Here is a 21157-nt window from a genome sequence, read left to right as displayed (position 1 = left end):
CATTGACAGCTTTGTAGCCTTGATCTGGCTCAGTAAAAGCTCCTCTCCTGAATCTCTCAATTACCATCCAGCAGAGAAACACAGAAAAAGGCATTAATCCTCCAATGCGTGTCTTGCATGCACCCGGGGCCCGTCATAGTGTTTCCTTTCTAAACGCATTCTTTTAACCCAAATTGAATGTATCATTCCTCCCTCGAGGCGCCAGTGAAGAAAGACTCTAATTCACACTGCCTCCCTCACCGTCTCTCTCTAAGTAGTTAATGCTTCTGAGAGGCTCCTATCTCGTCTAATCTCTGTTTTTCTCTCACTATTCTACTCTGTCAAACCCCGTTCCTTGTTTTGCCTGTCACATTTTCTGGCTCCAGTTGCATTCACGGCCAAGGATGAGGCAGCAAATCTACAGTTGATTTCTTTGCGGAAGGTTCATTTGTCTTTTCCCTCCCGTACAGGCAAAACACATAACACTCTGTGGCGAAAGAGTTCCAATTAATTCACCTTTTAACTCCCCCCTTCTCCAGTCCCTGACCTTTTGACACACTGACACTCTCTCCCGCTGTCTTCGTGGACAGGTAAGTGTCGGAAAAGCTCAAACTGCTTGTCTTCAGAGAGGTATGCGTGTCGGAAAATGCCACAATGAGTAACAAGAACAAGACTTACTCTTTGCATGGCTAAAGGTCACACCCCCCCCCACACACACACACACACACACACTTACTCACTCACTGCTATTTCAGACTGAGCAGGTAACTGAGCAGATTCTTTGTCACTTTTCAAACAGCACCATGCATCAACATACCAATCCTGCATATACAGACATGTAAAAGCTATCTAACAATTAACAAATTACGAGAAATTATAACGGTAGGACAACAAATAATTATTGTCAACCTATTGTGAATGATAATAATTGAAGGACACCAATGAGTATATCAACAGTAAGGAAATCAACCTGTGTCCACCTGTGTCCACCCCGTCCCCAGTGGAAATGATGCTTTTCTATACTCGTCTAGATTACCCAGGATTCTCTGGAGCATTTGATGGATAAACAGTGACAATATGTGATGTTATTCCTATTGTGCCCATTTTTTCCCCTTAAATATGAAACTGTGGTTTCAAGAAATGAAATGCCGGTGGAGCAATTCATCTATATTTTGTGTATTAATTCATTCATGTCCATGCTGACCTCTTTATTGAATGACACGGATGGGAGGATAGTTGATGGTCCGATTGACTGATGGGACCTGACGCTCCTCTCTTTAAGGAATTTCCTTCTGTAATGTCGACTGAGCATTTTTTTTTCAGGGCTTTTCTCCCAAAGACTTGTTGTGTCCTTGCATCTGTTACATAAGACACTGTACCATTCCAGCTCAGTGTTACTGAGGTTTTATTCAACGTTACCATGCGCTTTGCTTCTATTTCTACTGGCAGGCTTCATGTGCTTACCCATGTGCATCTACCTACGTGTGCACGTGTTTGCCTTTGATTTCCTATTTTGAGCATATTTCCTGCGTCCGCTTGGGTTCATGTGCAGGCGTTTTAACTGTCAGCGTGACATTGGGTGTTATCGAGTCGTGTCCTTGCAGCAAAGCCATGGAGGACGGCACACTCGCATGCTTTTCCAGAGGGAAGCAGATAAAGAGCGCACACACATACACAGGTCTACCCAGAGCTTCCTGTGTCTCCCTGCTACGTCCTGTTGCCAAGGAGACCGGGGCCTGGGCTGAGCGCATTCAGTAAATACCTGGGAGGATTTAGGAGTGGGAGGAAGGGGTGGAGAGTGGGTTTGCTTCATTCAAACATCCCTGTTTATCATCTCACAATGCTGCCGTAAAGAGACAAGGAATGCCGTGCAGTTGGCTCGGCTGCTGGCCGTCGTTGGTCTTAACGTCACATGTGTGCTGTGGAATCTGTCCAAATACCCCGCATCCTTCACACAGCCGGAGGATGAATCTTTCATGCAGTGTAAATGGGTTTTGCCCGGTGCAGGCAGCCGTCGCGTATAGCGGGAAAGGTGGGATGAAGACGCATCGGGTCTTCAGCGCGGTGACGAGATCTAGCATAGGTACCCTGGAAGGAGGGGAATCAAATAGCAAACTGGTTCCTCATGACTGAGTCCCAGTGGAGACTGTGGTGAGCTGAGCCCATAACCTTGCAGAGACAGCAGCCAGACAGCCGGAGGAATAGAGATAATTGAAATGACTGTCTGTGTAGGCTCTGACTCCTTTCTTTTTTTTTTTATCCCCCTAATTATTCAGTGTCCTCATTTCGGGAAAATGTGAATATGTGTGTGTGTGTGTGTGTGTGTGTGTGTGTGTGTGTGTGTGTGTGTGTGTACATGAACAGAGAAAGGCTGAGAGTCTAGGTTTTTAAAAGTGTCAATATGTTCTCTCATCTTGTGTTTGATCAGACACTGTGTGTGTGTGTTGGGTGGGGGGGGGGGGGGGCGATGCATGTATGTCATAAGTGTGTGTGTGTGTGTAGGTTTTAGAGCCATTATGGGAATATGTGAGCGCTGGGATCAGGTAATTGATGCTGGGGACGCTTGAAACTGGCAGACAGTCGGACTGGCCCAGTGCCAGTTTAAATAGGGGGGGAGGAGGAGGAGAAGATTAGAGAAGAAGAGATAGAGGCTGCAGAAATTCCATGGCTACCATCGGATCGGGTGAGAAATGAATTAAAAGGATTCTTAAATGACAGTTTAGCTTTTGGTGGAATGCAATCTTGCATTTTTTTTTCCCCCCTTCTGTTCTCTATTTTCGAAGAAGTGCAGTAGCGTGCCAGTTCTTCTGAGAGCTGCTCAGGTAGATGTCAAGGCAAACAGATGTCGGCTGGATCCATGTGTGTAACTGTGCTTTAGAAGTGACCATGAGCCAAACATCGGCCTTTCTGGGGGAGGAGGGGGGGGGGGGGGTTGCACAGTTTCTTAATTTAAACCAAAAAAACAATCATTCATAATATATTCACTTGGGATAACTTAATTCCTTCTGGTTGTATTTCATAAGTAGCATAAATAAAAGCGTCCTCTGCATCTCGACAGGTTACCTAATCACAAATGAAATGCTCTTCCTGTTGGCTGTGGTAACCAAGGCAACAGTTTCCCCTGGAGATTTGCTTTGGCAAACCTTTATGGTCCGTTTAGCAAAGTCCTAACGCGTGTCCCCTGAGCAGCGCCGGCATAAAGCAGCAGTTTATGGCCCTGAGCGCCGATGATGCTGCGGCTTGTGTTTGACCAGAGATTAGGCAGATTGGGGCCTTTTGTGCTCGTTCTGCTGTGTGCTGATGATAAGCGCCACTGCAGGCCGTAATGTCTGAGCCGGGAGCCGTGGGAGAGGGAACGGGGTTAAGGTAAACTGAGCGTAGCCACCCCACCCCACTAATGTCACATGCTGGTTTGACAGGAAAAAACATCAGTCTAAAGAAGTACAATTTGTTCAAAATACTAGCTTATTGTTATTATTATCAGATCATGTATGTAGCTTCACACCGTCATGCTGATTGGATGTCACATTGAGAGCCAGTGAGCCAGTTGTATGGGCTGTACGAAGCTAACGGCAGTATATTATAGAGGCAAAAGTTCAGTTGTGTGGCAGAAAGGTTGAGCAGGAGTTCTGAGGGTTTGACTTGGTTTCTTGGAGACAAGCTGAGCAGCGACGGCAGCAGCAGCAGCGCATCATTACCTGCCGGTACAGGACCCCCGGGGGTCATGATGGGGACGGCGTAAGCCTCAGAGACCAAGTAATGGCAGCAACACACACACTCATTGAACGTCGACCCGCTGTATGGAGCACGTACGATGATTGGATGCGGTTTCAAGCAGCGTGGTCGGAAGAACATTATGTGGAAGGAGCCACTCCCTCAGTTCAGCTGCCAGACTGTATTCCCGTTATACAGGACTCTTGCAGCTCTGTACATAGTCCCATAACCATAGAACTCACAACCACTGCACACAAGTGCAGTACGTAATAGATCGTGTGACACGTGAGCACACAAAACCAACCCAGCTCTCGTCGAATTGCTTCTCCTGGGGAACTAACAAAGCCTTTTAATGACTTGGTCTTGGTCTGTTGTTTCATGGTGAAATCAACCGCCAGTGGTGGAGCAATACCACAGTGTAGAAGTACACAGTCTGTTACAAGTAAAAGCCATGCATTATCATTGTTTTTTACTCAAGTAAAAGTCCATTTATTGGCATCAAAATCTATTTAACAGAAATACTATTACAGGTGTGTGTGTGTGTGTGTGTGTGGATCTGAGACTGTTGTGGTACAAATAAACAGAAAAGACGTGTCTCTAGTCATTAGACCCCCGTGGAACCTCGGTCTGTCACACGGATAATTTACCTTTTATTTGCGGAATATCGTGGCCTGTCACAGATTATTGCTCAATCATTCATCTTTGCTGTCAGCGTAACGTCTCCAATCGGATTAAAATGGCGAGTTGTGGCGGTGCACTCATCACTCATCAGTGATAGCTTCAAAGTGTCAAATCCTCCGACGTGGAGCGATCGCTCCGTTCGTTTGTCTTCTGTTTTCACATCATGAGTTGTTCTGTCGGACCGGATGGAATGAAACGGGAGCGATACTCGATTGTCATTCCTCCCTTCGTTCGACGACAACAAAAAGCCAAATGAAATGTGGACAATAGATGACGCTCGATGTAAGCTTCAGGGTGAGATCAATAGACGGATGAGATTTAGTCAAATGTAGTGCGTTTTTTAATTAAAGACTACTCTTTATCAAAGGAGTAGCTGACTTTCAGTTTTGGCTTTTCTGGAAGCACTTATGGAAACAGCCTCCAGCTTCCTCGTCACGTCATGTCGTGTATCATAATACCTCCTCAGCGGCACGACACCGGCATTGTACCGCTTTATCCAGGATTTCGAGACATGACAAGTATTTCTAAGGGGAGGTATGGATAAGGATCCGGGTCCATTCTCTAGCTAGTGATTGTATTGATTGAAGTAGTAATACTGTTTGTTAATTTGATTTCAGCTCCCCTGCTTGAGGCACAGATGAAAACACAAAGACACACACAGTGACAGAGAACCCATGTGACCTTTGTCCCTCCTTCTCCAATGCGTTAACCTCTGACCTCCAACCTTTGCTCCGCTTGGGGCCTTGAGTGCCTCCACCCTCCAGCAACAGACGCATGAAAACACTTAACACCTGTGATTGTGTGATCATATTGTGTTGTGCCAGATATTCACATGTTGTCTTTTTAGTTGCGCCGCTAGCGGCATGGCTCTGTAGGTGGTCAGTCGATCCGTCTGCCACGTCGGTCCAGACCGACATATCTCAACAACTGCTGAATGTATTTTCACGAGACTGTGTGCATATATTTATGGTCCCCAGAGGATGAACCCTGATGGCTTTGATGGTCCTCTTAATGTTTCCTCTAGTGCTACCATCAGCCACAGCTGTGCTTTGTATTTAGCACTAATTAGAAAACGTTAGCATGCTAACATGTTAAACTAAGACGGTAAGCTTTCTGGTCAGGTTCCGTCACCATGTGAACTGTTTAGTCACACGTTTTTAGCTCCTACTAGAAAGTTGATCCAGAATTTGCCAGATGTGAAAGGAGTTGTCAATGTGATCTTGTTTGTGGTTCTTCATTGCAGATCTTAAATTCAGTCATGATAGACCATCCCACTCACACTTTATGGGGTGTGATTTAGCATCTTTTAACCAACTTAAATGTTGCACAGATAAAGAATTCCTATCAGTCCCATCTATTCTTTGTTTAGCCAGCAGCACATTAGAGCATTGATAAGCCACACATTATTCATGATGGGCCCGGCAGAGTGTTTTGCAGATAGCCATGCAGGTTTAAGTGTAAATAAATGAATGAGGCTGCTCTCCGCCCACACTGAAACACACGCAACGGCTGCGGCGCTCGTGATGCATTAAACAGAGTGTCAGAGGGCTGAGGTCTGCCCTCAAGATTTACCGCCGTGGTGAGATCCCAGAGCGCCTCCTGCAAAGGCCAACGTGGAAGAGAAATGAGAGGAAAGAGGAGAGACGCAACAAAAGGGCGAGACATGCTGAGGAAAGGTAGTATTTAAGAAGACGTTTAGAGAAAGAAAGCTCCCGTTGTGTCATGGAAATGGAAAGGAAAGAGCAGAGTGCAGATAGGAATGTGTTAGTATTGTTTTTACCTTCAAGACACATACCGTAAATACCACTAAAGACTCCTCCATTCGCTGAGTTAACAACCTAAAGCGAGCGTCTTCCACTTTTCGTCACACATTACCATCTCTGCCTGCAGAAACCGCAGTCTAATGAACGCTGTCCACGTTTCAGAGCGGAGCCGCTAATTCAGCATGCTGTATTATTAATCAGAGTCTCTGCGTGATTTTTGCAGCAATTTGAACGCTTATTTCCCCCATAATGCTTTGGGGGGTGTCTCTTCGCTAATGAGTCCGACAGTTGACAGAGAAGACACGACAGGCGCTTGATGAATCAAAGGTTTGTCTGGCAGGATGAGGGTATAGTGGTGTGTGTGTGTGTGTGTGTGTGTGTGTGTGTGTGTGTGTGTGTGTGTGTGTGTGTGTGTGTGTGTGTGTGTGTGTGTGTGTGTGTGTGTGCGCTGGAGCATATGTCCACCAAGACAGGAGAGCGCTCTCCTTGAAAGTCTTGTGTGATCAAAGGAGGCGGCGGCGGGAAGGAGAGAGAGAATAGAAAGGACGCAGACAGAGACGGAGACGGGGAGAGAAGTGAAACACGCAGCGCCGAGGGAAGCTGACGCCACGTAAAAGATACGACATGTGGCTGCGCGTTTGTGTGATTGGTTGTGTAATTATCTTTGTGTCCGTGTCTTTAGTTCTACTGTAATTATGTTTATTTTTGGTGTTTCGGTCATTTTCTTCTGTATAAATCTGCCACCTGCTTGCCTGCCTGTCAACGTTTGTCTTCTCCTTACTGTCTCTTTTCATCCGTCTTCCTTTTCATCAAATCATTTTTTTCCCCGTTCTATTGCTTGTCTCCCTGTTTGTCTACTCTCCCATACTTTATACCTGACGTATGACAGTGATGCAGCCTGTAAAGCCGGAGACGCAGGAAACACAGAATTAGTTATTTCCTCTGTATTATGTCATTGGAAATTTAATAACTTAGGGTTTTAGACTGTTGGTCTGACATTTTGTAGAGTGGGTAATTTATATATTCATTTAAAGTTATTAGTTAGTTGATTAATAATTTTTAATACATGCTTTCACTAACTATCTGTGCTCCTTTGACGATGAATTACCGTAAAAAACTGACAATAGTGAAACATGATTGGCACTGTAGTCGTGGTAATATAGTGTCCGTATTCTGCAGAACTCTAAATAGAAACTCACGATTGACAAAAAATCAACACAGCAGAAATATCATCTTTTTTAATAATGCAGCTCTTCACTCCCAGACTATTTTTTTTTTTTCTTTTCAAAACTTTCAGTGTCCCTCTGGAGCCACAGACGTCTTTTTACGTTTACATGGGCAGCACAAGGCAACGCAGCAGTGTTTATTCCCTGGGTCAGACATCTATGACACGGAGAACACGGCCAAACACCTGTCCCCATGAGTAGTTCAGGCAAACGCACAATCCCACAAATATTTAAACAAAAAGCTCACAGCACAAACCGTAGCATTGTGAAGCCACACACACACACACACACACACACACACACACACACACACACACACATTCTCATTCCTCTACTCATCTCTCTTCCTCTAGTGGTGTGATTTCAGGCCATGCCCTTTCCTTCTTCTTTCATCGCTGTTCTGCCTCTCATCTCTCCGTCCTGAGACAAAGGGATGATTGCATCACTGCAGGGGGCGCTGTTCGGTTTTTTTTAAAGGAGCAGCGTCTCCGACTTGGCCGTCCTCCCAGCTTTCAAAGTGAAACCGGCTGCTGCTGCTGCTGCTGGGTCGTTTCCGCAGAGATTATCAACGCTGAGGCAGGGAGATTACCCTCAGGAAAAGCAAATTGGTTTATTATGATTTCTGAACTCCAGTGTTGTTAATAACGGCAGGAAGCGGGAACAAGGAATTCACCGGCAGATAGACGTGACGCGGCCGTGATTGCCGGTTGAAATAGCATTCATGATAAATTGAGGAAAGTTGCAGCCTTCACTCAGACAATGTGCAGTCTTGGTTCACTCAAAGGAGCGATAGAAATACCAAAACAAATTCATAAATGAAAACAGCTTCCAGGGACACACTGCCTCTGCATGGATGGTGATTTGTGTAGCCAAACACACACTTTGCTTATTACATGTCTTCCAAGGCAGCAATTCAGTGACAAAGAATGCCTTTAGGAGTCATCTTCATCTCGTGAGAGTCCCGATCTAGTTGCACTGAATGGTTTCTGTGAGGGATGCAAAGTACCCTCCCCCGCATCTTCTGAGTGGGCGAAGGGAGCCACGCCTCCAGATTCTCATGCCTAAAGTGCAGATATTGAGGACGTCAAAAATCGAGTCACCCGTTCAGACACTCTGCGTCTGCCCTCTAATGACTAGATAGTGACTTTTCTCAAATTAACTTCTGTCAAGTGCCCGTGCGGTCGCAGGAGGATTGTGAGCGAAGCGCTGCGTTGGACTTCATTTGACGACATGTCTGTCCCCCCCAGCGATGCTGTAGCCGAGCCTTCACTTTAATTTCCACAGCTTTCCTCTTCCGCTCGTGTACCAGCCCCCTCTCTTCTGTGGTAAATTGTCTCTAAATTGGATATTTAAGGGGATGTAGGAACTCAGGGGAAGGGATGCTCTCTCTTTCTTTTGCTTCCCCCCCCCCCCCCCATTATAGTTCACAGTGCTGCATGTATTTTTACATTTTGATGGGCAGTAATGAAAAGCAGCAGCGTTGTTTGGGAGACAGACGTGCATCTTCTTTATCGCCAGTATCCAGACTTGGCCTCTTCAATAAGCTTAGCCTTCTCAAATCCAGCACACTGTATATGAATCAGATTTAGCATGAGGGGGGGGGGCGGGGGAGGAGGAAGCCATTAAAACACACCATTCCATCTCTGATTACATTCACCTCTCTCATTGAATGGCAGGAATAAGAGAGAGAGTGTTGTAGCGTAACATTAGGATCCTTTGGGGCTGGGTGGGGCTTTAAGGTGAGGGTGTGAATGTATCTGTAAGTGTGTGTGTATGTGTGTGTGTGTGTGTGTGTGTGTGTGTGTGTGTGTGTGTGTGTGTGTGAGAGAGAGAGAGAAAGAGCCAGAGGTGGGGTTATATCAGCAGTGTTGGGATGACAGGCCTCCTCCTATAAAGGCGTCAGCAGCCGGGGCAGATTTACGACGGCCGTGCTGAGTGGAACGCGTGATGGGGGATGGAGAGGCAGCGCTCACTATCCAGGATATCTTATGCCTCCTTTGAGAGTCACTCCCTCTCTCTCTCTCTCTCTCTCTCTCTCTCTCTCTCTCTCTCTCTCTCTCTCTCTCTCTCTCTCTCGCTCCAATTTCATGGCTCTCAGTCTGTCGCATTGTCTTTCTCTTCGTTGCTATTTATCATCTTATTATTGTAGTTTTTTTAATAATAATTTCTGTCTTCACAGTGTATCATTTCTTCAATTTTCCTTTTCTTTCCTGCAGAACCATACGGAGCATTGCAGGGTTTTAGGAAATAATTGTTTCCTTTGTCTGTTGGCTCTCTTTATCGCAACTCAACTCAGATGAGCCTTTTTGTTCCTTGTCTGTGTGGGAATGAGTGAGGGTCAGCTCATTTTTAAGCTATTGCACTTCAGCACTGTTACAGTATGAATAGATGTTGTATCCATTATGACTGAGAGCAAAACTGGGACACGGTCAAAGAAAAGGGCAGAGAGAAGAGGTAGCATGAAGCAAAGAATGGATAGTGACAGAGAGTGTGCCGAGTGGCCTTTAAAAACCCTCAAAATGATGTCTCATTGCAATGAGACAGGTAGTGCGAAAGATGTATTTATTGTTAGCATTATTATTATATAAAACAGCTAATGAGACTTGGTTGGGATTTATTTCAAATGTTTTAAAACAATGGTTTGTTCAGAAGGGCGTAACCAGGCTAGCCGTTTCCCCCCGCTTCCAGTCTTTATGTTAAGCTAAGCTAACATTCGTGGGTCCTGCTCCATATGCATGACAGACGTGAAAGCTGTGTGGAACATCTCAAGAAAGCAAATATGCAAACTACCCAAAATGTTGAGCCATTTCTTTCACACAAAAAAGTATCTAGTCAAATGTTAGTAAACAGGATTATTAATCTAATCAGATATTGATACAAAGCACTATAGTCTTCTCAGTCTACCTTGAGAGTTGCACACAAAACACAGAACTAGATGCACAATCCATTCTGTTCAAAGTGTATCAAGCTCCCAAAAAATCCCTTGATTGTGCGTCGCACACAGAGGTTGTAACGGTTGAAAGCAGCTCCCAAGTACAATAGTTAACAGACAAGTCTTCTATTATATAGGAGGCCCAGTTCAGTTCACAGATCAGTATCACATGACACCCTGACACCCTGACACCCTGATACCCTGATACCTGTCCTGCCTGTGATATTGTTTTGGAAAGACCCATGCGTTGCCATGGCAGCGGAGCACCAGCTGTTCCCAGTTTGATTGTAGTTTTCCACCTGCAGCAGGAAAAAAGACCTGTTCCCCTCCCACTGTTTCCATGTAAACATTTCACAGGAATGTGTGTGTGTGTGTGTGTGTGTGTGTGTGTGTGTGTGTGTGTGTGTGTGTGTGTGTGTGTGTGTGTGTGTGTGTGTGTGTGTGTGTGTGTTTTATTTCTGGTGTTAGAAGCAGATTTTGGTTGCTTTACTTTGCCAATAGCTCCAGGAAAATATCAATGGGTGGACAGTTTTTTGGACAATGGTATATTAGGTGCTACTCTGTGTGTTTGTGTGTGTGTGTGTGTGTGTGTGTGTGTGTGTGTTCGTAAGTGTGTGCTTATGTGTTAAGCTTTTTGCAGTTTATTCTTTTCCTGATGAGGAGTCGTTTGGGGGAACAGGAGAGGAGGGGAAAGTGAGGCAGCTCAGAGCAGGAAGAGGAAGACGCAGACCTGTGAGCAGCATGAGGATGAAGAGGCCAGCTGTGGAGGCCCCCAAATCAGCGGAGACACAAGCGATCTGTTCGCGAGAAAGACAGAGAGAACAGACGGCGAAATATATAGAAAGAAGCCGTTTGACATATGCGGCGATGCGGGGGGATACACACAAAGAGCGTGAGAGTCAGTCACTGACTGGGCTGCGTTAGAAGCAGCGTCTGGGCCGAGATGAGGTCACACGTGGTCAGACTGAATCCTAGTGTTTGAAGACCACGGGCTATAGTGACCCATTAACAGACTGGTAAAGCTCTGCCCCTCCCCCGCTGGAAACTGCCGGTTTGAAGATATACATACCGGGCAAGCGGACCAGTAAGGGTCTGAAGCGTTTTAATGTCGTGGTGATTCCTTCAATCGTAGTTTATAGGTTAAAAAAAGACCAAACAACTCTGGATTGTCTGGATTTCCCAGAAGACACAGAGTTTAGTTAGATTCAGGGCTGCTGTGATTCATTTGGCATTTCGTATATTTTATCTACAGTTTATCATTATTATTCATGACTGTGGTTTTGGTTCTGCGACTGTGCCCCCCCCCCCCTGTAACCAAGAGGTGGTTACAGTCTAAAAAATGTTGTTTGGGTGCTCAGTATTTCTGGCCTCAGGATTGTGTGGGCACCACACACACACACACACACACACACACACACACACACACAACCTCAGCGTGTTTCTAGTGACAGTATTTTTCCAAAACAAGGTGGTAGGAAGATTAAAATAAGTCAGCTGGAGATGTTATGCTGCCAACATGAATACACGGTGGTGGGGTTGGCAAACAAGAGAAGACAAACATGCCGGGATGCCACTCACTCATTTCCCACTTGGTGTTTTCCACATCTGTATTTTAAGACAAGCAGTGAATCAGACCTTAACATGCGCATTGTCTTTTTGCTTGCATGCTGTCTGCAGAATGTTTGTTGTTTCCTAGATGTTAGATCTGGTAACTCAGTGATCCTGACTGGCCTCCTACAGGCTGAATGTTTATGCACAGTAAGTGCTCAGTAAATACATCAAATCCAACCCCAAAATCATGCCGCAGTGCAATTCAGTCATCAAAAAAAAATGGTACAGCAGAGAAAAGACCGAAGGAGAAGATGAATGTTTAGGAACACAAGAATATGATAATGAAAGTCATAAATAACAGCAGTGACACACACTAAGACTAAAAATGAATGAAGAATGTGTAACACACACACACACACACACACACACACACACACACACACACACACACAGAGCCTCTATGTTGGTCTTTGCCTGGCAGGATGCCGTCGGTTGAAGCAGAGTGGGCAGCACCCGCCCACAGGCGGCAGCGAGTACACAGAGCGAGCGGTGGGTGGGCTGAAGGTCAGACGGGCCCTGAACACACCATCATTGTTCTTTCTATCTCTTTCCCTCTATGACCTTTGACTTTAACAGCGTATGTCAGCCTGTGTATGTGCTGGTGTCAGTGTTGGCTGAATGTGTTGTACAGCTACAGAATACTCATAAATGATTTTGAACTGGTGTGTATTCTGCATGTTTTATTGTTTGCCTGCCAGTCTAGAAAGTGCTGTTGCGGGTTATTAGTCTGAGTCAGCGCAGAGGAGGCCTGGCCAGCTCTCTGAGAAGTTCAGCTCTGTTGAATGTAGGAGTGGGAGGAGATGAGCAAAAAGGTCTTCTGTGACATTCAGAGATGCTTGATGTCTTCCCCTCAGCTGTTACACACCAGATTCCCCGAACCACTGACTGTACTCTCGCCTCCCGGAAAACCCGGAACCATTTGAAATCACAAAAACGTGTCTAGCGGAATCCACAGCTTGAACGCATCGCCTCGCTGAGCGTGATGTTGTAAAACAAGGTATTTGCAGTCAAATTGTAGAATGCGTCCGGCTCACTGACATTTTGTTTTCGAGCTCTTTCTCTCCCACCTCTCCTCGTAAAGGGCAGCGCGGGTAATTATACGCGAAGCCACTTTGTGCTGGCTGAGCTGTCGTTCCCCCGCAGAGAAAGTGATAGCGGCCACCGCAGAAGCGGGTCGGAGGGAGGTGGCTGAAAATGTCCCCGGAGATGCTGCACACTGGTGTCGAAATTATTTGAACCTTGACCCAGTTTATAGTCGGCCTCTGAAAGTGCTTTCTCTCCGAGCTTTATGTTTTCATATGAGTGCATGAACAAAGATGCAGGGGGGGAGGGGGGAACTCATTTTGTGTGCCCCAGTTTCTAGAATCGCATTAATTAGTGTTGGAAAATTAATTCCTAACCTTCTGTGTGCATGATGCTTCGTAAAGGCACAGGCAACTGTAATGGACCTTTGGTTAGATTGAGGCTTTCTAAAGTTGTGTTCCTTAAACGAAATGATGGCGTTTGCATCTCCAAATGTCAGTTTTATAGCTCCCTACCTTTGTCCCAGGTGCAGAAAGCTTGAATTGCATTCATTTGGTGATTTGCAAAAGATGTCTAGACGTCTGCGTCAAAAGTGGTTGAAAGACAAGGTGCCAACTTAAGGTTGTTCTTTTTTTTTTCTCCCCCGTCACAGATGGTCATTTTACCGGGACTCCTCCCACGTACGGTTACGATGCAGACCGCGCAGAGGAGCAGCGGAGGCACCACGACATCCTGCCGTACATCGACGACTCGCCGTCATCTTCGCCGCACCTCAGCTCCAAGAGCCGCAGCAGTCGGGACACCCTCTCCTCCGGATCGTTAGAGTCCTCCAAGTCGGTACGTATGCTGCGCTGTCCAACCGTCTCCCACCGCTGGACATCGCATCCGGCCAATTTTTCTTTTACTATTGTTCCAAAGTATAATACCGCATGAGAGTGCAATCCTACAAACGTGGCTGTAATTACTCTTCAATGGCCGATAGTTACGTAGCTTGACCTCAATACAGTGCAGTAAGTGGGCTTAAATATATTCTTAGAGCAATCCCGATCTGTCAAAAATCTGTCAATTGACGAGAAAATCAAATCTGCTGTTTGAGGGGACGGATGAAGGACAATATCGCCTGCCTCATAACCCCCAGAAGCAGTCATCCAGGGAAGAAACTCATCCCCCTTAAGAGTCTGGCTCTTTCTCATCCAGGGTATTAGGCAGAATTACCTATCACCTCTATCACCCCACCACTGCCTTCATCCTCTTAACCCCCCCCCCCTCCTTTACTGTTTCTTGTCTGCGAAGAGAAAACCAGCGATCTGTGACGTCTGCTGCTATCGAAGGTTACCATGGAGAGGATACACACACACACACACACACACACACACACACAAAACTGTAGTGTCAGCAACGATGAGAATGAACATGGATGCTACCACCAGAATCTATTGAAGCATTTACCCATTCTCTCTTGCATCAAAGAGTTATTTGTGAGTAGCAGCATGTGAACATGCTGGAGCCATGTGTTTGATTAGGACACCGAGGTATTTTGGGAGAATGTAATAGGCTAATACTGCCTCCCTCCACTGTGCCCTTGGAGGAAGTAATCGCATCAGTGTTCATGGAGCAGTGTTACTCCGCCCCCTCAGTCTTTGCTCACTGTCTTAGCTGTCCATCTGATTTATAGCTTGAATCTGCCAATAAATGATGACTCCCTTGACTGCATCCAACCTTTGACCTCTGATCTTGGATTTTAATTTATACACACGCTTTGGGTTGTACAAGCCAATAGGCTTCTTTTACAGAAATGCACACATCCTCTTCTCTCAGCAGAATGTTGAATTCACATTGAAGATGATTTGAAGAGTGACCTCTCATGTTTGGAAACTTGACGCTGTGTGTGTGTGTGTTTAGCAGCAACAGCATAAATACTAAACAGCCGAACAACAATCATCCCTCAACAAATTCTCCACGCAGACAGACATGCGTTCAAAAACTGCCATGAAAGCGGAGTTACCAGCATCCTTGACTTGCCCGTCCGCTGCAGTCTGCTTCTCTAATTGATGAGTCAGAGCCCGGACTATCTCTGATTGGCTGATGGTTTTATGATGTCACTGTGATGAGTCATCGCCATCCGCAATACTGCTGATTTAATTTTCTCTCATAGTCGGAATTTTTGCACTGAAGAGGGAAATGAGTGGTCACTGATCAGAAGTCAGCTGACGTGTGAGGACTGTGCTGTAATGTTGTTGTTTTTGCAAAAACACTGGCGCATATGTTTTATTATGTGACACATACTTGTAGGTCAACCTAGGACAGTCAGAGTCCACTTTTTCCTCTTCTTCCAAGTTAAACAGAATTCATATTTTTTATGTATTTTTCTTTGGCATTTAGTGCTTTTTACTAGATGAGAGAGAGAGAGAGAGAGAGAGAGAGAGAGAGAGAGAGAGAGACATGGAACAAAGGTACTTCGCTGGATTCACATCAAGAACATTGTAGTTTATGGTTAGTGGCCTCCGGGGCCCCCCCAAAATTCCTTTTAAGCCATAAACCCGTTTCTCTGTTCCTGTGGATTCCTCATTTATATGTATTCATCTAAATCCTCCACACATTTATACTGTATTATAATGAAACTATAATGCTCCCTCATCCTGTCTGACATCACACCTCGATGCCAAGACCTGAAGGGGGGGGGGGGGTCATTTCCTACTGGGCCAGAGCAGAACCTTTAGAAATGGAGGCTTGTTTCCTTGCAATCAAAGGCATGATGTGATGCTGAATTGCAAACAGCCGATCAAAAAAAAAAAAAAAAGACCTGCATACACCAACTCTGTCAACGTCTATCATTGCTGTGCAATTTAAATAACCAGTTTAAAAGACACTGTCTTTCTCCCGCAGCACTCGGTAATTCAAAGACAACCCCATCACTTAGCAGACATGTGGAGATAGGAAACAATCACATTAGACCGTTCAGAACAGGATGCTAAAGAGATTAGGATATGAAACATGAGAATGGTTAATAAAGTGTGCAACAGGGCGTGCATTGCCGCTCACTTCTTCCACCTCTGACCTGCTCTGAAGGTTTCTAAGAGCTGACGTGGGAAAGACACGGAGGGATACGGGGAATAATGTTATAGTAATAACTGCTGCTCGGCTTTCATCTGCACCTCCTGAGCTACGTCTGCTCGCTCGGCAAACAAACACTGTTTGTGTTTATTCTCTTCATCCACCATGCATGAACAAATCAGAAGCAAGTCAGAATTCCTGAATCATTTTAGGCAGAGCCACCACTACGGGGGGCAAAAAATGTGAAATATTAGGCTTTCGTCGACACATACCGGACGTGAAAACATAGACACGCCAACCCAAATACACCCCGAGCAGGACGAGCGTGTCTTATTTTATAACCGAAAAAGGCAGGCAGACACCCCTTTTTAGTGTGAACCCAGAGATGGGCTCATTAGTTGCTACAGCGATGAATAAAAGATGATATGTCTGGAGAAGTGGGTACTTCCTAGGGGAGTCGTCTGGGGTCTGAAGCGATGAATAAACACTTTCGTCTCGCCTCCGCTACGTCAGTAACTGGATGTTACTGGATGTTGAAGTTTCCTCCTTGTGATTTGCTTCAAATATTCTCGATGCTGCAAATGGACCCCCGTGTTTCTCAAGCTCTATTACCAGCGCCACATCCTGTGAGGCTGAAGTCAGATAGCTCATGCCGATACTTGTAGCTCAGCAATGATTCATTCATTTTTCATTAACTCACAAACATTCGGCGGGGTGGGGGGGGGGGGGCTCCGTCACTGCCCCAAGCTCTCCCTTTTAAGTTAAGACCAATTCAGAGCCGCTGTAATTTAATGTAATACATTTAAAAGCAGTCATAACTCTTGATTACATTACTTATTTACTTTCTGCAGCCTTTTATTTGCATTCCTAATACCAAAAGAGGGTTTTTTTTACGCTTTCGGTCGTCTTAGAGTCTATACATAACGAGCAATTAGAGCTTTTTTTTTCTTTTCCTGATGCTGTTATAAACAGCTCAGATCCCCAGACATGTCTGTGTGATGCATAATACATGTCTGTCAGAATCATTTCCTTTATGCTTCACCTGAGAAAGAGAGACAAAGAGAGACAGAGAGAGACAGAGAGAGGATGTGCAGTAAGGAGTATTAACTTCAGGTGAAGAGGAGTACTTTAAATACTCTCCCATTCTACTTGAGGCCTTCACCTGATTTCTCCAAACTATATTAATAAGTAGAGGAGGGTCAGACGGTTTATAGATTAGACAACAAACATTTTTCAATTAGTGTTTTTTTCATTTGTTTGGACAAAACGGGACTTATGAAGACGTCATCTTGGGTTTTTGGCATTTTATGATTTTCTTGTAGACCAAAAGAATCGATAAATCGTGAAAATGATTGGCAGATTAATTATTAATGTAAACATTATTTCGTTGCAGCAACTAATAACGCAATTAACACCCACTGTGTTAACGGCGGAGATGCTAAGAAGCAAAGTAGCCTCTTAAATCCTCTTCACACCTGTCTTGTTTAAAGCTGAGTTCAGGAGGATTAATGGTTATTGATCGTAACCACATACAGTTACCTTTGAATGTTGAGTGCTATTTTTATTTTGCTTATGCAGTGGCCATGGAAACAGCTTTCAGGCCTGTTTACCCCTTCATTTAAATAAACGCATGCACACCCACAGACATCCACGCACTCACAGCGCGTACTCATGTGCGGCTCACGGGATCGCTGCTCATCATTTTAGCATGCACATCTATACAATGCCTGAATTCTGCCGTCTAGGTATATAGTTGTAGAAGTGGCTTAACATACATAGACATATAGACATAAACGTTGAAGTCATTTATTTCAGCAAAAATGTAGATCGATGTGAGGATTTTCTGCTTGTCTCAATTTGGTGTTTTGCTGTAAATTCAATATGTTTGGCTTTTGGTCTGTTGCTAAGACAAAACAGGCAATTTCAAGAAGATTACCTGTTATTTTCAGACAAACTTGCCAAAGAGGCAGCGAAACAGAATGTGCAGCTGCAAGTTTTCAATATGTCGCCCCTTTTCTTCTTAATATATAGTCCTACTCTCTCTCTCTCCCCCTCTTAATTATACTGAATCTATCTTGCTCTCCATCTCTCCTGCTCCTCTTCTTCTTTCTTCGTCATCCTCTCTCACCCTTCCTCCCAGTTTCCTCTCTTTCCTCCTCCTCATAGCCTGAAGGACTGGATGTTTCCACGTCCCAACCTGGGCTCACTGTCTGTGTGTGTGTGTGTGTGTGTGTGTGTGTGTGTGTGTGTGTGTGTGTGTGTGTGTGTGTGTGTGTGTGTGTGTGTGTGTGTGTGTGTGTGTGCGCTCCCGGCACTTGCACATTCTCTCACAGACACATACTTACACGCCAACCTTGCTCCCATGGGAGACCCTGCCTGTTTGTGTTATTTCAGAGTTCATGGTTAAACAAGACAAGCCCGAGGAATCTCTCTGTGTCTCTGCTTCCTTTCATGTCCGTAGTCCTCGGTGAGCTTTGACTGGGCTGAAGGGAATGGGGAGGAGAGTGGGGAGGATTTCTCCAAGGTGCGATTGTTTGCCGTTTTGAATTTCCAGACTGTGGCGCTTCACAAACGGCAACACTGCAGAGGTTTCAAGCTCCGCTAAGAACCAGGAGCCCGTCAATTTTGAGATTTACAAATATCAGAGGGCCTTTTACCGGCTGATGTAAGGAACAATATGACGCTTTGAATGTTCTTCATGCCTCAGGCTCAAAATGATGCAGTGTGAAAACAGAAAAATCGGATTTAAAGAGCAAGTTAAACGGCAAAGTGGGCACGTACAGGATTGGATTATTTGTTGTGCATAATATCGTATTGCTGCATATTATTTTTTTGATTCACTATTATATATCTGTGTGTTTGTTACAGACTGAATGCGACCTGGAAAAAGGTTTGGAGATGAGAAAGTGGGTCCTGTCTGGGATCCTGGCCACCGAGGAAACGTACCTCAGTCACCTGGAGGCCCTGCTGCTGGTGAGAACACACACACACACACACACACACACACACACACACACACACACACACACAGCCGTACTCCACAAGAGAATGTAATGAAGTCCATTGATTAGGCAAATTGAGTATAAAGTATGGAATTATTTAATGATAAACTCTTCATACACTTGATTTAATTTAGTGCCATTAGATGCATCTGCAAAATGTGAAAGGAACACAAATAGATTACAAATTACAACAATCAGAGTTTCGAAATAGCCAAACCAAAAATAAATAACAAATATATTGATTTATTTTTTAAGTTGCAACAAAGGAAAACATGAAACATTTTATGATTGGGTGTTATGAAAGTAAATAGAACATAGTGGAGGAGTTGTGCGGCTAAAGAGTCGCATGAGGAGTTTGTGAATAATAATACTGTGTTTGCTGGATGTGTGAATAAGCAACTGTTTGCGAACTCGTTTTCCATAAGAACTTAACTTCTTATTACTTTCGTGCCATTTAAAAGTTGATTTGACAAGCCAGAACTGTTGCTCAAAGACAAGAAGCCACTGCAGTAATCTAAAGTCCTCACGCTTCACACAAAAGATGCCCCGCGAAAGCAACTTTTTCGCCTCTCCCGTTTGTCCCTCTCAGCCCATGAAGCCTCTGAAGGCCGCCGCCACGACGTCGCAGCCTGTGCTCACCGTGGCCCAGATAGAAACGATCTTCTTCAAAGTGCCTGAGCTCTACGAGATCCACAGGGAGTTCTACGACGGACTTTTTCCTCGCGTTCAGCAGTGGAGCCACCACCAGAGAGTCGGAGACCTCTTCCAGAAACTGGTGAGGGAAATAAATGATTGGTCGACGGGGGTTGGGGCGCTTGGGGTTGTAGTGTGTGTGTGCGTGTGTGTGTGTGTGTGTGTGTGTGTGTGTGTGTGTGTCTGTGCCCATGATAGCGGATGTCTGACCTTACCCTTAATCTAAGTGACAACATTGGGCACCCACAAAAGCTGACGGTATTAGAAATGACGCGTGGGCGCAGACCCAAAGCAAAAGCACTGTGCCGGAGTGACATAATTCACAGTAACATTGTTTCTTGAATTGGGAGGCTTTCAGAAGCAGAATCTGTCAGCATAATTCAATAATAAACCAATAAAAAAAAAAACGTAGATTTGATTTTTCTACTGATGCTCTTCTTTATCATTTTAAATTTGGACAAATTGAATCTGAATCGTCCTTTTTTTCCTTCCTATTTCCTCCTCAACAGCCGCTCGTTTGCTGTCTCTCTTCCCTCCAGTAGTTTCTGCCAAGGATGTCTGGGCCACATGTACACTGGGTCTATTTAATCATTTTCACAATGGGTCAATTAACTCACAATGAGTCATTTGTTAATTCTCTCCGAAATACTGCTCCTCTCCCACTAGTGTCTCCCTCACTTTCCCTGGGTCTCTCTCTCTCTCTCTCTCTCTCCCTCGCAGACTCACTCGAATGCTCGAACACACACGCATGCACGCACACAAAAACACACACACACACACATATGCGTGCACGCACACACACACACACACACACACAGTCGGAGGTGCAGGCGTGTTTCACAATGCCGCCTTTCTGCCTCTGGCAGCTGAGGCCATCACTGCACTGTGTGCTTTGTGTCCTGAAGAAGCTGCTATAAATAGGAGCCTCTCTCTCTCTCTCTCTCTCTCTCTCTCTCTCTCTCTCTCTCTCTCTCTCTCTCTCTCTCTCTCTCTCTCACGCACTCTCATGAATTTATCTCAAGAAGCTCCACTTGGGACTTTGCAAAGAAATTAGGATTTAATTTGTATCTTTTACCGTCAGTGACTCATGCGCCAAAATCCGTTTTTTTTTTAATAATTGCTTAAAAAGCTTGTCTATATATTTCCTAAAAACTGCTTCACCGTTACATTAGCTTTTCTATCAAACAAAACTGCCCCACAAAGAAGTGACGTCATGGTTGTGATGATGATGAACCGTAAACATCGAGCAAAGCGACCGCTTCCACACAGAGGAACAGACTCCCTCCCTCTCCCCAGACAGACGTTAATAAAAGTCAGGAGGAGAAGACGCTGAGCCTATCAAAAAAGGGAAAGAAATGCTACATGACAGCCGTTCCGTTAGGAGGTGAAGAGGGAGGGAAGAAGAGATTAGATGAGAGCAGAGGAGGTGATGCAGTCGAGGAATGGGGCGAGGAAGGGTTGAGAGAGGGTGAGAGTCAG

The 21157-nt window shown here is 45.1% G+C and overlaps 1 protein-coding gene across 1 annotated transcript in view; it reads left to right on the top strand.

The window, feature by feature from the left end:
- The window catches only part of bcr (BCR activator of RhoGEF and GTPase), a 68260-nt gene that overhangs the window by 25318 nt on the left and 21785 nt on the right, over nt 1-21157 (top strand). The window contains exons 3-5 of the mRNA XM_068705874.1: nt 13582-13766; nt 18852-18956; nt 19575-19760. Of these exons, the coding sequence (XP_068561975.1) occupies nt 13582-13766; nt 18852-18956; nt 19575-19760 (476 nt within the window). The remainder of the gene's footprint in view (nt 1-13581; nt 13767-18851; nt 18957-19574; nt 19761-21157) is intronic.

The sequence above is a fragment of the Cebidichthys violaceus genome, unplaced genomic scaffold (genome assembly GCF_023349555.1).
Source record: "Cebidichthys violaceus isolate CVI_PGR_0920_01 unplaced genomic scaffold, fCebVio1.0.p SCAF_12, whole genome shotgun sequence".
NCBI lineage: Eukaryota > Metazoa > Chordata > Actinopteri > Perciformes > Stichaeidae > Cebidichthys > Cebidichthys violaceus.
This window is presented reverse-complemented; position numbering and strand designations above follow the sequence as displayed.